The following is a 15,660-nucleotide window of genomic DNA, read 5'->3' on the forward strand; positions in this document are numbered from 1 at the left end:
ATTGTTCCCGATGTTGGGGAAGTCCAGAACAAGGGGTCACAGTTTAAGGATAAGGGGGAAATCTTTTAGGACCGAGATGAGAAAAACATTTTTCACACAGAGAGTGGTGAATCTGTGGAATTCTCTGCCACAGAAGGTAGTTGAGGCCAGTTCATTAGCTATATTTAAGAGGGAGTTAGATGTGGCCCTTGTGGCTAAAGGGATCAAGGGGTATGGAGAGAAGGCAGGTACAGGATACTGAGTTGGATGATCAGCCATGATCATATTGAATGGCTGTGCAGGCTCGAAGGGCCGAATGGCCTCTACTCCTGCACCTATTTTCTATGTTTCTATCTGTTAAATATTGCCATCGTCGACAGGTCCTGGTACACAAGCAACGCTGCTTAATCTGTGAAAACCCGACTCGTACCTGAGGGGAAGGGGAAAACTTGCTCGGTTACGATCAGGCCACGGAACATGTTCATGGCGAACGACTTGGATTCCTGTAAAGGAAATGGACAAGAAGTTTGTCAGCCGACGTACCCTAGCCCTGACCCGCTGTTCCGCCAGTCAGTGCTCCCCACCCCACCTCCCCCCTCCTCTCCGACTGCTCCGGGGATGCGATTGATGGGATAGTACTGCTGTAGATCTATGTACTGCACAGGTTCAATAAGCCGTGGCCCCATCTGCCTCATAAAGGTAAGTTAAGGGGTGAGAGGCTAATAGGACACTGCACCTTACTCCTCAGCATCTCTGGAGAGAAGGAACGGGTGACGTTTCGGGTCGAGACCCTTCATGGTAAGTAAAGGGTTGGTAGGCTAATAGGCCACTGCACTTTACTCCTGTGCATAGGGGAATGGTAAAATCTGTGGATGGGAGGTGGTTCAGACTTTAGAGATACTGTGTGGAAACAGGCCCTTCAGCCCACCGGGTCCATACCGACCAGCGATCACCCCGCACACTAGCACTACACGCTACGGACAATTTTTAATTTACCGAAAGGCAATTAAGCTGCAAACCCGCGCGTGTTTGGCTTGTGGGTGGAAAGCAGAGGCACCCGGAGAAAACCCACGCGGTCCCAGGGAGAACGTTCAAACGGCTTCGCCACCGTGGTCATTTGGGGAAGTGCGGAGAATAAAATGGGATCAGTGCAGCGTCGGACCAAAGGGCATGTTCCCCTGCTCTCTCCCTCTCTGTGCCGTGATTGTGCTGTGGCTGTGTGAGGCAACACTGGCCAGCTAACCCCAACGCCTGTCGGCTCGATAACATGCAGAGAGGAACGAACGCCACCAGGACTCCAGCAGCAGCAGCATCCCCCATCTACCCCTCTCCCAGCCTGCGCCACGGGGATACCGCGCTGGATCTCGCGGCAACTCCGGCGGCGCACACGGAACGGCGCCAGGACGTACCAAGGCAACGGGCTTCTTCTCCTTCGTGGCTTTTGCTGCTGCCGATTCTGCGGCTGCTTTCTCCAGCACAGCCTGAAGTAAAAGCAGAAACACGAGAGCTGGTGAGCAGAAACATCTCCGAGCGGGGTCAGAGGTAGAAGCATGGAAAATAGGTGCAGGAGTAGGCCATTCGGCCCTTCGAGCCAGCACCGCCATCCAACATGATCATGGCTGATTATTCAGAATCAGTATCCCGTTCCTGCTATTTCCCCCATATCCCTTGATTCCTTTAGCACATAGAGCTAAATCTAACTCTCTCTTGAAAACATCCAGTGAATTGGCCTCCACTGCCTTCTGTGGCAGAGAATTCCACAGATTCACAACGAGAAAAGGTTTTTTTCCTCACCTCAGTCCTAAATGGCTGAAGGTGGAGGAAAGCGGTGGGTTTAAGGGCTGGGGAAACATGGAACAGCCCTGTAACGTCTGTAGAGTGATAGAAACAGGCCCTGCGGCCCAACCTGCCCACATCGGCCAACATGTCCCATCAACACGTCCCACTTGCCTGCGCTTGGTCCATATCCCTCCAAACCGGTCCTATCCATGTACCTGTCGAACTGTTTCTTGAATATTGGGATAGTCCCAGCCTCAACTACCTCCTGTGACGGCTTGTTCCATACACACACCAAGTCTTTGCTGAAAAGGACGTAAAGTGCTGGAAAAACTCAGTTGGTCGGACAGCATCTTTGGTGAACATGGATAGGTAAACGTTTCGGCTCGGATCCTACAGAAGCTGCCTAATCTGTTATGTTACTCCAGCTCATTGGGTCCTTTCGTGTAAACCACCATCTGCAGTACATTATTTCGACTAAGTATTTGCTGAATAAACAAAGTGATCAGTGGAGTCTTGACAGTGAAAGCACACACACACACTCTCTCTCTCTCTCTGTCCTCCCCCTTCTTGTCTCTACGCTGCCCTCCCTCCCCTCTCTGCTCTCCCCACCTCTCTATCCCTGTCCCACCTCTCATAGAAACATAGAAATTAGGTGCAGGAGTAGGCCATTCGGCCCTTCGAGCCTGCACCGCCATTCAATATGATCATGGCTGATCATCCAACTCAGTATCCCGTACCTGCCTTCTCTCCATACCCTCTGATCCCCTTAGCCACAAGGGCCACATCTAACTCCCTCTTAAATATAGCCAATGAACTGGCCTCGACTACACTCTGCGGCAGAGAGTTCCAGAGATTCACCACTCTCTGTGTGAAAAAAGTTCTTCTCATCTCGGTTTTAAAGGATTTCCCCCTTATCCTTAAGCTGTGACCCCTTGTCCTGGACTTCCCCAACATCGGGAGCAATCTTCCTGCATCTAGCCTGTCCAACCCCTTAAGAATTTTATAAGTTTCTATAAGATCCCCTCTCAATCTCCTAAATTCTAGAGAGTATAAACCAAGTCTATCCAGTCTTTCTTCATAAGACAGTCCTGACATCCCAGGAATCAGTCTGGTGAACCTTCTCTGCACTCCCTCTAGGGCAATAATGTCCTTCCTCAGATTTGGAGACCAAAACTGTACGCAATACTCCAGGTGTGGTCTCACCAAGACCCTGTACAACTGCAGTAGAACCTCCCTGCTCCTATACTCAAATCCTTTTGCTATGAAAGAGGGAGCAGCTGCTGTCACCTCTGCCTGCATTCCAGCACCGCCATGGCTGCAGAGTGCAGCTCAGCCGGTCAGTCGACGACCCCTCACCCAGAAACTTGCAGTCACTGACACAGTCACGGCTACAAGCTGAACCATTAACCCCACCACAACCCACACCCTGAGCAACACAAACACAGGCTTTTATTGCCTTGTTACGTTCCGGGGCCTGCTAAGCTGCTGCAAGTGAGAAGTTCACTGTTCCCAGTGCGTGTGACAATCAAAGCTTCTCCACTCTTGGCACAGAGCAACTGTGCATGAAGCTCATTTTAAGAAGCAGTATTATTCCTTTGTCCACAAGCAGCTCCTAAAATACCTTGTGTAGGAAGGAACTGGTTTAAACCGAAGATAGACACAAAATGTAGGAGTAACTCAGCGGGACAGGCAGCATCTCTGGAGAGAAGGAATGGGTGACGTTTCAGGTCGAGACCCTTCTTCAGACTGGTTAAGGACAAGGGAAACGAGAAAGATATAGGCGATGATGTAGAGAGATAAAGAACAATGAATAAAAGATATGCAAAAAAGTAGGGATCCGAAACGTCACCCATTCCTTCTCTCCAGAGATGCTGCCTGTCCCGCTGAGTTACTCCACCATTTTGTGCCTAAAATACCTTGCATTTAATAAATAATCCACAAAGGAAAATCATTGCAGAACCTCAGACCGTGGGTGTTGTTTCCCACATGTCATCTTCTCTCCCTCTGCATTCGTTTCCCACTGTTCTATCCTCTCTAACCTGCTCCAGACTTCTCTCGCTCTCTCTGCATTCTCTCTCCAGCCCTTCATCTTCCCTATCGCTGCTAGCTCACCCTGACCTTTAATACCCTCTGTTGCTTTAACGCTTCCTGCCTCCCTATCTGTGTAACCTTCTCCGCATCACCATAACCCATGCAGCTTTAGACTTTAGATTGTTGACATACAACGTGGAAACAGGCCCTTTGGCCCGAGTCCACGCCCGACAAGTGATCAGCCCGTACACTAGCACTTCCTGCACACGAAGGATAATTCAGATGATTGAACATTATTGCCTTCCATCACAGTGAGGAATGTTGACTCCACTGTGGTGGATGTTTACGTTCAACTTTATTTTATGTGCTGTGTGTATTTTTGCTTTTTTACTTAGTATGGCTGTATGGTAACTCAAATTTCACTGTACCTTAATTGGTACATGTGACAATTACATTGAATCTTGAATTTACAAAGCTAACTATTCTGGACTCACAAACCCCTCTCTAAACCTCTCATAATCCTTTAAAATGCCTAATCCTTGACTGAATCATTGATCACCTCCCCTAATAATATGTCTCAGTGTCAACTGTCTTACGATACTAGTGCTGTCACTGTATGAATGGGTGTTATATAAATGGAAGACTTTGTTCAATGGGTGGGCTTGGTCTTATTCCATTTTCATTTGTACGGGACCTTGGTGAGACCACACCTGGAGTATTGTGTACAGTTTTGGTCTCCATATTTGAGGAAGGACATTCTTGCTATTGAGGGAGCCCAGCGTAGGTTCACCAGGTTAATTCCCAGGATGGCGGGACTGTCATATGTTGATAGAATGGAGCGGCTGGGATTGTATACTCTGGAATTTAGAAGGGTGAGAGGGTATCTTATTGAAACATGTATGATTATTAAGGGTTTGGACACGCTAGAGGCAGGAAACATGTTCCCGATGTTGGGGGAGTCCAGAACCAGGGAGCCACAGTTTAAGAATAAGGGGTTGGCCATCCAGAACTGAGATGAGGAAATATTTTTCACCCAGTGGGTTGTGAATCTGTGGAATTCTCTGCCTCAGAAGGCAGTGGAGGCCAATTCTCTGGATGCTTTCAAGAGAGAGTTGGATAGAGCTCTTAAAGATAGCGGAGTCAAGGGATATGGGGAGAAGGCAGGAACAGGGTACTGAGTGTGGATGATCAGCCGTGATCACAGTGAATGGCGGTGCTGACTCGAAGAGCCGAATGGCCTCTACTCCTGCACCTATTGTCTATTACGTTATACGGGGCCTGAGCTGGACCAAAAGACATAGGAACAGAATTAGGCCAGTCGGCCCATTCAACCCTCAGAGGGTGGCGAGTCCTCTCTTCCTCGAAGGATTGTCAAAGCAGAGGTACGTCTATTTTTAAAGGAGAGTAGGACAGATCGTCGACAGGAGAGGGGGTGAACGGCTCTCAGGGGTAAGAAGGCAGAGTTGAGATAAGCTCATACGTTCTTGGAGCAGAATAAGGCCATTCAATCACGGCTGATCCATCTTTCCCTCTCAACCCCATTCTCCTGCCTTCTCCCCACACCCGACCTAATCAAGATTCTATCCATCTCTGCCTTAAAAATATCCATTGACACGGCCTCCTCAGCCTTCTGTGGCAAAGAATTCCACATGAGATTACAACTCTTTTTTATTGCTGTATATTATTGTGATTTTGTTTCTGCCCACAGTCTGGGACATAAAGGAGAGGGTCTCCCCACGGTGCCGAGAGCGATTCATGTACCTGGGTGGCCGGAGAGGAATAGTGACGTCCATCATCAACCACGAGGCAGCCAGCTGGAGAGTACCAGGATCTGAAAGGGAAAGTTTAGTTTAGTTTAGAGATAAGGTGCGGAAACAGGCCCTTTGGCCCATCGAGTCTGCGCTGACCAGCGATCACCCTTCCCTGATTCTATCCCAAACACTTAAGGACAATTTAAAAAGGCAATTAAATAACCTACAAACCTGTACGTCTTTGGGACATGGGGGAAACCGGAGCACCCGGAGAAAACCCACATGGCCACAGGGAGAATAGTACCTGTAGTCAGGATCAAACTCGTTGCACCTGTAACTTCAGTGTGGACTTATCCCGTGTTCCTTGTGCCGTGTCAGAGCAAGACAATAATCCCACTTACTTATTTAGCCGAAACCTACCCTCTCACACACGCCTCTTACCCGTTTCCCTCTTCACCGGCTTTCTTACCACCCACTGCAACCCCTCAAAGCCGCACTCCACAAGGTACAATGTGGAGGGATTCGAACCCGGGTCTCTGGCACCGTGAAGCAGCCGCACTAACACTGCACCACCGTGGATAGAGGCTGAATGTTTAAAATGCACACAATCCGGAGATCCAGGGGTCACCCATGCTTCCAAGTCATCGCAGCAACGCATTTAGAAACAGAGGTGTAATTACAAGCGCCTTGAGTATTAGAAAGGCGCTATATAAATCCCATCCATTATAGTCTATCTTCCTCTCTCTCTCTCTCTCTCCTGTTTTAGCATAAAGCTGTTATCATGCTTCACTGAGGGAAAAAAAAAACACAGCAGAGCACGAACAAACTTCCCACACAGCCCACAAATAACTAATTGGTGATATTACCATCAGAGTGATTGCTGTATAAGTGTGATATCCCTGTGTTCTGTACTTATGGAGTCTTGAACCACAACGGGAGAGGGGGGGGGAAGGAAACTGGGCCCATGGGGAGAAACCGGAATAGGAGGGGCAGGGTGAAAAAAACAGGGCAAGAGAGGGAACTTGGGGAGGATGGGCTGGGAGAAATTAGGCAGGAGGGGCTGGGGGAACTGAGGCAGATCCTATTACAGCCACGACAGGCAGCAGCTGGGTTGACACACAGAACGCGACCCTGAAATTTGAGTTGTTTGGTAATTTGTACCATGTGTCCATGAGGGCTGCATGGCCTTCCCCTATGGATGGAACAAAAAAGGACAACGCCGTTAGATCATTCAAGCCTGCTCCACTATCCATCAGACCAGGGACGATTCTTGTCGCGAAGGGTTTCGGCCCGAAATGTTGCCTATTTCCTTCGCTCCATAGATGCTGCTGCACCCGCTGAGTTTCTCCAGCACTTTTGTCTACCTTCGATTTTCCAGCATTTGCTGTTCCTTAAAACCAAATCCTCATCTCCCTGCCCCATATCCCCATTTTGCTCAGGGGATCCATCGATTCCATGAGTGTCCCCACAACCCCCCTTTGGAGGAGAGAATACTGAAACCTCACACCAGGGCAATGTTCAGAGCTCACTGAACCCTGGCCCTGGACAGAGTGAGCATGAAAGTAACAAAACTGTAGTTGCTGGAACCTGAAATAGAATCAAAATGGGGGGGTGGGGGGGGTGACCACAAACTCAGCTGGTCAGACAATGAATGTAGAAGGAGAGACCAAGTCTTTGACCTGAGACATGAACTAATTTCAAGAAGCAGCACCATTCCTTTGTCCACAAGCAGCTCCTGAAATACCTTGTGTAGGAAGGAACTGGTTTAAACCGAAGATAGACACAAAATGTAGGAGTAACTCAGCGGGACAGGCAGCATCTCTGGAGAGAAGGAATGGGTGACATTCTTTCCCTCCAGAGATGCTGCCTGTCCCGCTGAGTTACTCCAGCATTCTGTGCCAAAGATACCTTGCATTTAATAAATAATCCACAAAGGAAACTCATTGCAGAATCTTCCTTCCACAGACACTGCCATACCTACTGAGTGTTTAGGGTATTTTTTATATTTCACGATCAGGCAAATAAAGCAGTGGACAAACAGCCCAGAAATTAATTTGTTCAATGGTTCAATGGAACTTTATTGGACTTTAGAGATGCAGTTTAAAGGCCGTTCGGTCCACTGAGTCTGCGCTAACCACCGATCAATCACCCCCATACACCAACACTGTCCTTCACACTAGGGCAAATTTTACCGAAGCCAATTAACCTACAAACACAAAGTGCTGGAGTAACTCAGCGGGTCAAGCAGCATCTCTGGAGAAAGAGGATGGGCGATGTTTCGAGTCGGGACTCTTTTTCAGACCCCAGTCAGATGCTGCCTGACCCACTGAGTTTCTCCAGCACTTTGAGTCCATCTTTGGTATAAGCCAGCATCTGCAGTTCCTTTCTACACAACCACAAACCCGTACGTCTTTAGCGTGCGGGAGTGTCATGTGTACTGAGGTGCAGCAAAATTCATTTTGTTTACAGTTCAGTACAAGTATCACTACATACAAAAATGAATTTCACTGTATCTCGGTACATGTGACAATAAAGTATCGTTGAACCAGGGGCCACACACACAGTTTAAGAATAAGGGGTAAGCCATTTAGAACGGAGACGAGGAAACACTTTTTCTCACAGAGAGTGGTGAGTCTGTGGAATTCTCTGCCTCAGAGGGCGGTGGAGGAAGGTTCTCTGGATACTTTCAAGGGAGAGCTAGATAGGGCTCTTAAAGATAGCGGAGTCAGGGGATATGGGGAGAAGGCAGGAACGGGGTACTGATTGGGGATGATCACATTGAATGGCGGTGCTGGCTCGAAGGGCCGAATGGCCTACTCCTGCACCTATTGTCTATTGAACCAATTCATTTCTGGGCTGTTTGTCCACTGTATCGTTTGCAAGACTTCAGGCGGGATTGGACTTCTACCTGTTAGAAAACTGAGTCACTTGATTGAACTGATTATAGATTACAAGGGCTAAGGTCACATAGTTACACCTAAGGGATGATGACTCAAGACAATGGGGCTACTCTGCCCATCGACCTGGTGCCAGCTCTTTGAAACAGCTCTCCAGTTAATCTTGTGCATACATGCCCTTGCTGGTGGACATAGATTATAGTGGGTACAATATTGGTGGATACATGGTCTTCACTGTCCAAGACTGGGCTATAGTGCTAGTGAATAAGACGTTGATGAGACCGCATCTAGAATATTGTGTGCAGTTCTGGGCACCATGTGATAGGAAAGATATTGTCAAGCTTGGAAGGATTCAGAAAAGATTTACGAGGATGTTGCTGGGACTAGGGGGCCTGAGCTACAGGGAGAGGTTGAGCAGGGCTGGGTCTCCATTCCTTGGAGTGCAGGAAGTTGAGGAGTGATCTTATAGAGGTGTACAAAATCACGAAAGGAATATATCAGGTAGATGTACAGAGTCTCTTGCCCAGAGTAGGGGAATCGAGGACCAGAGGACATAGGTTCAAGGTGAAGGGGAAAAGATTTAAGATGTATCCGAGGGGTAACTTTTTCACACAATGGGTGATGATGGGTGTATGGAACAAGCTGCCAGGGGAGGTAGTTGAGGCTGGGACTATCCCATCGTTTAAAAAACAGTTAGACAGATACATGGATAGGACAGGTTTGGAGGGATATGGACCAAGCGCGGGCAGGTGGGACTAGTGTAGCTGGGACATGTTGGCCGGTGTGGGCAAGTTGGGCCGAAGGGACCTTTTCCGCACTGTATCACTCACTCTATGACTATGAATACGGTGAGAAGGGGAAAGTTTAATGGAGATACGCATAGCACTTTTTTTTAGCACTAAGAGTGGTGGGGGCCTTGAACATATTGCCAAGGTTGATGGTGGATGCAAACATCCTAGTGGCATTAAGAGGCTTTTAGATTGGCACATAGAACTGCAGGGTATGGAGGGATATGGATCAGGTACCGGGAGATGAGTTTAACTTGGCATCATGTTCAGCACAACCATTGTGGGCCAAAGGGCCAAAGGACTGACTGTTCTCTGGTGTGGATCAATATCTTAAATTTTAGCCAAAAAGAATTTCTGATTAGTAAACAAAAAACTGAGGATCAGATAGGTTTGCTGAGCTGATTTGTGTTTGCAAGGAGAGTGTTTGATTACAAGTCCAGTTAAAGTCCTTCTCTGTAACTTCACGCCAGCCCATAACTGACTGTGACAATGAGTTCCTCGGATTAACTACCCTCTGACTAAAGAAGTAACTCCTTTCTAAAAGAGCACCCTTTAATTGTAAGAAAATGACCTCTGGTACTAGACTCTCCCACCACCAGTGGAAACATCCTCTCCACATCCAGTCTACCTATCATCCAGTCTGTACAGGATACTGAGTTGGATGATCAGCCATGATCATATTGAATGGCGGTGCAGGCTCGAAGGGCCGAATGGCCTCTACTCCTGCACCTATTTTCTATGTTTCTATCTATGCCTTTCATTATTCTGTAAGTTTCAATAAGGTCCACCCCACTCCCCCCCCTCCCCCTAACCTTCTGAACTCCAGAGAGCAGAGGAGGCCCAGTGTTGCCAAACGTACAGCATGGACAAGTAGGGCCGAAGGGCGAGTTTCCACGCTGTAGGAATGATTCTAGAGATGACTCTAAAACACTCTTGCCACTTGTTAGCCCCCTTAGGGGGTCATTTCCCTTCTCACCGAACTCCTTCACCCCCAAAATCCTCCGTTTCATAGAAACATAGAAATTAGGTGCAGGAGTAGGCCATTCGGCCCTTCGAGCCTGCACCGCCATTCAATATGATCATGGCTGATCATCCAACTCAGTATCCCGTACCTGCCTTCTCTCCATACCCCCTGATCCCCTTAGCCACAAGGGCCACATCTAACTCCCTCTTAAATACAGCCAATGAACTGGCCTCAACTAACCTCTGTGGCAGAGAGTTCCAGAGATTCACCACTCTCTGTGTGAAAAAAGTTCTTCTCATCTCGGTTTTAAAGGACTTCCCCCTTATCCTTAAGCTGTGACCCCTTGTCCTGGACTTCCCCAACATCGGGAACAATCTTCCTGCATCTAGCCTGTCCAACCCCTTAAGAATTTTGTAAGTTTCTATAAGATCCCCCCTCAATCTCCTAAATTCTAGAGAGTACAAACCAAGTCTATCCAGTCTTTCTTCATAAGACAGTCCTGACATCCCAGGAATCAGCCTGGTGAACCTTCTCTGCACTCCCTCTATGGCAATAATGTCCTTCCTCAGATTTGGAGACCAAAACTGTACGCAATACTCCAGGTGTGGTCTCACCAAGACCCTGTACAACTGCAGTAGAACCTCCCTGCTCCTATACTCAAATCCTTTTGCTATGAAACAAGTGATTGGAAACTCGGCCCCTCTCTTCAGGACTAGCCCCTCCCCCCCCCGGGCTAGGCCGAGGTCACTCCCAGGTCAACTGCCACCGATTTAAACTGGTTGACAGCCCCCAGCATTTACCCCCCCCCCCCCCTCGCCTCTCTCTCCCCCCCGGTGGGTGGCGAGGCCGCCCATTACCGCTACCATTACCGTGGCCGCAGGGCCCAGGCCGCGCTCCGGCCGCTCCACACCGCCGTCCTCACACTCCTCATCCTCCTCCTCCTCCTCCTCCCGCCGGCGGCTCCCTCTGCCCCAGAGCCCGCTGCCCAGACCCACCGACGTCACCGCGTCTTGACGTAAAAACGCCCCCCCCTCCCCCTCCGCGGACGTGTGCGTGCTGAGGGCTGCTGGGAAGTGGAGTTCGCCCGTCGACCGTCGTCCGCCCAGACCCACCGACGTCACCGCGTCTTGACGTAAAAACGCCCCCCCCCTCCCCCTCCGCGGACGTGTGCGTGCCGAGGGCTGCTGGGAAGTGGAGTTCGCCCGTCGTCCGTCGGCTGCCCAGACCCACCGACGTCACCGCGTCTTGACGTAAAAACGCCCCCCACCCGGGGATGTGCGCGTGTGCGTGCTGAGGGCTGCTGGGAAGTGGAGTTCGCCCGTTGACCGTCGTCTGCCCAAACCCACCGACGTCACCGCGTCTTGACGTAAAAACGCCCCCCACCCGGGGATGTGCGCGTGTGCGTGCTGAGGGCTGCTGGGAAGTGTAGTTCGCCTATCGTCCTCGGAAAGGCGGGAAGGGCACGAGGCGGGAAAGGGCACGAGGCGGAGAGGGCGTCCGTCAGCGGGAGGGGGAGGGGGGGGGGGGAGGGGGAGAGAGGCCAAACTATTCCAAATGGGATTTAAACTGTGGAGGTGGTGAAGGGAGGGCTGAAGCCAGAAAGGGTTATTGGGAAGAAAGAGCTACTTTAAATGTAGTTGCATCTGGTTGGGTAACTATAGTTGGGTGGAGATTATTCCATGCTTTAATTGTGTGTGCGGGGGAAGAACGAATTGCTGTAACACATCTGTCTTTGTAGCTGGGATCACAAATTGGATCGAATGCCCTCGTCTGCTCCTAATTGGTTTGGGTTTGGTGTAGGTCTTGTAGTCTATGTCGAGCTGACCGTTTAACATTTTGTAAAAACGTTACGGTCAAACGGTGAGCTTCACGTGTGTGTGTCTTGGAGAGGGTTCCTTCCACCCCAGACCAGAGAATTCAGAAGTTTGGTGACACTCGCTTCTCTCTCATAGGTGTTAGTAACAAATCGAGCTGCCTGTCTGTCTGTCTTTGGACACGTTCGATGGAAGAAATGTTTTGTATTTGTGTATGGGTCCAAAGATGGTTGTGGGTGGGTGGCTGGGAGTGAGGTTGGGAGAGGTTTGAGGGTGACAGGGAGAGGTGTGAAAGGGGGAAAGGGGATTTGGGTGTGAGAGGGAGAGGTGTGTGAGGGAGGGAGGGAGGGAGGGTGGAGTGTGAGGGAGGGAGGGAGGAGTGTGAGGGAGGGAGGGAGGGAGGAGTGTGAGGGAGGGAGGGAGTGTGAGGGAGGGAGGAGTGTGAGGGAAGGAGGGAGGGAGTGTGAGGGAGGGAGGAGTGGGAGGGAGGGAGGGAGGGAGGGAGGAGTGTGAGGGAAGGAGGGAGGGTTTGAGGGTGTGAAAGGGAGGAAGGGAGAGAGTCAAGTCAAGTCACTTTTATTTCTATAACACATTTAAAAAACAACTCTCGTTGACCAAAGTGCTTTACATTGGTGGAGGTACTAACGTTATACTATTTGATGCTATGTGATGTGACTGAAAAGAAAAGTACTACAGAGCCACTATTGACCCTGCATAGTTTTCCACTGCCACCTACTGCTTGATTCTTTGCTCTTTTTGCACCTTATTGACCTGAGAGTGATATCTGCTCGTTGAAATGAAACAGTGGTACTCAATGCAAAATGCTAACATTCGCTTGCATTCTGGGAGCTGTAGTCCACGATAACACTACTCCACACAAACATTTCAAATATTTATTTTGAGGAAAGCTTAAAATGGGGTTTGCTTGCACAGATCGGGAGATTGCATTGAAAATCTGCAGACTGGGCCAGCAGAGTATAAAAGATGCTGTTAAAATAAAATCTGAGCGTTTGTATAATCGGTATAACCTACAGGTTCCAGCGGGCAGCGCGGTTCGTCGCATACACATTAAGCTGTGGCTAATGACAACTAATTCTAATCCCAGGTTGTGTTGGGATGAGTGTGGAGCAGAGAAAGCATTCTGAAACATGGCTGTGTCCAAACAAGGTAAGAGGGCCTGCAAAATAGTACATGCAAACCTTTGAACAAACTTGTGTTTATTTAGTTACTGTGTTTTCTAACTCCTTATGGTTTACCAACTTTACCAGCGCAAAGTGGAGGAACAGCATCTCATATTTCGCTTGGGCAGCTTACAGCCCAATGGTATGAATATTGATTTCTCTCACTTCAGGTAGCCCCGGCATTCCCCTCTCTATCCCTCCCCCACCCAAGTTGCACCAGCTTCTCATTTTCACCCTACAAACAGCTAACAATGGCCTGTTTCCTTTATCATCATTACTTTTTTACATAGCTTACATTCATTGTACTTTATCTCTCCATATTATCGTCTGCATCTCTCGTTTCCCTTATCCCTAACCAGTCTCGACCCGAAACGTCACCCATTCCTTCTCTCCAGAGATGCTGCCTGTCCCGCTGTGTTACTCCAGCTTTTTGTGTCTATTTTGCTCTTTAAATCTTGCGACTATATCTATGTTTGTGATATCTTGGTTGCTTGATGATTTGTGATAATGGAATCTTTGGGTGCTTGTCATGCCAAGCTCACTACATTGTTTGTGCTCGCTAGATGCCCATAGAGCCCTACGGCAGATGCAGGGACACCAACCAAAGATGGATCTAGCCCAGGACGATCGCTTCAAGGCAAGATCAGAGAGGCTCCTCGCCATCTTTCACAGTGACCTCTTCCAGGCTCTGCTGGGTATGGAACTGTAAGGGGTAACCTAGTGTTTGATGGAGGGACCTAGTATGTGGAGGGACCTAGTATGTGGAGGGACATCAACTGCGTGACTACATTGTCTCATCAAACATTCCCAGGGTAGGAACTGCCCAGTGGCTCAGCTGGTAGAGCTGCTGCCTCACAGCGTCACAGTCCCAGGTTCAATTCTAACTTCAGATGCTGTCAATGTGGAGTTTGCATGTTCTCCCTGTGATCATCTGGGTTTCCTCCAGGTGTTCCGGTTTCCTCCCACGTCCATAGACAAGTGGCTTTGTAGGTTAATTGGCCCCTGTAACTTGCCCCTAGTGTCTAGGGAGTAGATGCAAACATGCAGTAACATTAAACTAGTGTGAACAGGTGATCGATGGTTGACGTCGACGCTGGGATGAAAGGCCTGTTTCCATGCAGAATCTCAAAACTAAAGAGATAGACACAAAAAGCTGGAGTAACTCAGCGGGACAGGCAGCATCTCTGGATGGAAGGAATGGGTAACTTTTCGGGTCGAGACCCTTCTTCAAGGGAGTTAGATGTGGCCCTTGTGGCTAGAGGGATCAGGGGGTATGGAGAGAAGGCAGGTACAGGATACTGAGTTGGATGATCAGCCATGATCATATTGAATGGCGGTGCAGGCTCGAAGGGCCGAATGGCCTACTCCTGCACCTATTTTCTATGTTTCTATGTTTCAGACTGAAGAAGGGCTCGACTGGAAATGTTACCATTCCTTCTAATCAGAGATACTGTCTGTTCCGCTGTGTTACTTCAGCATTTTGTGTCTATATTTGGTGTAAACCATCATCTGTAGTTCCTTCCGAAACTAAAGAGACAGGGCAGGTTACATAATGGAATCTGGCGCACCTAATTTTGTGTTGATATCTCAAGACAAATATATCCCTTTCTGAAAAATGAAACAAAAAAGTAAATGCTGGAATTCTGAAACAAAAACAGAAAATGCTGTAAAAGCTCCACAGATTTAGTAAATTTAATAAAATTTAATTTGTCCAACATTAGATATATTAGAAATAATTTAACTATTGATTCAGCCAAACTATATTTTAATGCAATGATTGTGCCATACATGACCTACTGTATAACAACTTGGTCACTGGCATGTAAGTCCACACTAAAGCCTGTTGAAATTGCTTATAAACAAGCCCTAAAAACTCTTGACAAAAAGCCCAGAATGTACCATCACTGTAGCATCCTGAAGACATTTGATCTGCTGAGCTGGGAAAACGTAATAAAATATTCGGACTCGATTCTGGTTTACAAAATCTTCCGTGGACTAGCCCCACCTCCGTTAAAGGACTTCATAAAGAAAAACACAAATAGGTCGACAAGAGCAGGGGTGATTGTATAGTCTCGTTTAGGAAAAGTGTCTTTGGGCAGTCAGTATTTTCATATCGAGCGTCGCAGACCTGGAACGCGATACCATGCGTCATACGGGATCTGCCAACCCTTACCTCATTTACCAAACATCTAAAAACATGCTTACTGCAAAATCAAAATTGCAATCATAATCTACCTTAAAATTATCCTATGGTACTCTTTTATTGTCACTTTTTTACTTTATTGTTTGTTTTGTTTTGGTTTTGTCTTTTGTTTTGTCTTTTTTCTTATTGATTGATTGTGTTGTGATGTGTTTACCTTGTGTAAAGGTGGAAATTAGCTACTGGCTACAATCTTGCGTATTACATGTAAATGTTTATTAATATGCACTGTCCCCTAAATAAATAAATTACAATTACAATCAGATAGCATCTGTG

General features: G+C 48.2%; 1 protein-coding gene across 2 annotated transcripts in view; it reads right to left on the reverse strand.

Annotated features, from left to right (window-relative positions):
• Nucleotides 1–11,183, reverse strand: part of acadvl (acyl-CoA dehydrogenase very long chain) — a 35,563-nt gene extending 24,380 nt beyond the window's left edge. The window contains exons 1-4 of one of the 2 annotated variants that reach the window (XM_033016339.1): nucleotides 11,059–11,183; nucleotides 5,551–5,620; nucleotides 1,389–1,460; nucleotides 410–482 (exon numbers count right to left, since the gene is read on the reverse strand). In XM_033016339.1, the coding sequence (XP_032872230.1) occupies nucleotides 410–482; nucleotides 1,389–1,460; nucleotides 5,551–5,620; nucleotides 11,059–11,120 (277 nt within the window). In that variant the 5' untranslated portion in view covers nucleotides 11,121–11,183. Of the gene's footprint in view, nucleotides 1–409; nucleotides 483–1,388; nucleotides 1,461–5,550; nucleotides 5,621–6,406; nucleotides 6,426–11,058 lie in introns of those variants that run through there. The other variant, XM_033016340.1, reaches the window with a different exon arrangement.
• Between the last annotated feature and the right edge of the window lie 4,477 nt (nucleotides 11,184–15,660).

Source organism: Amblyraja radiata, unplaced genomic scaffold (genome assembly GCF_010909765.2).
Source record: "Amblyraja radiata isolate CabotCenter1 unplaced genomic scaffold, sAmbRad1.1.pri S43, whole genome shotgun sequence".
Taxonomy (NCBI): domain Eukaryota; kingdom Metazoa; phylum Chordata; class Chondrichthyes; order Rajiformes; family Rajidae; genus Amblyraja; species Amblyraja radiata.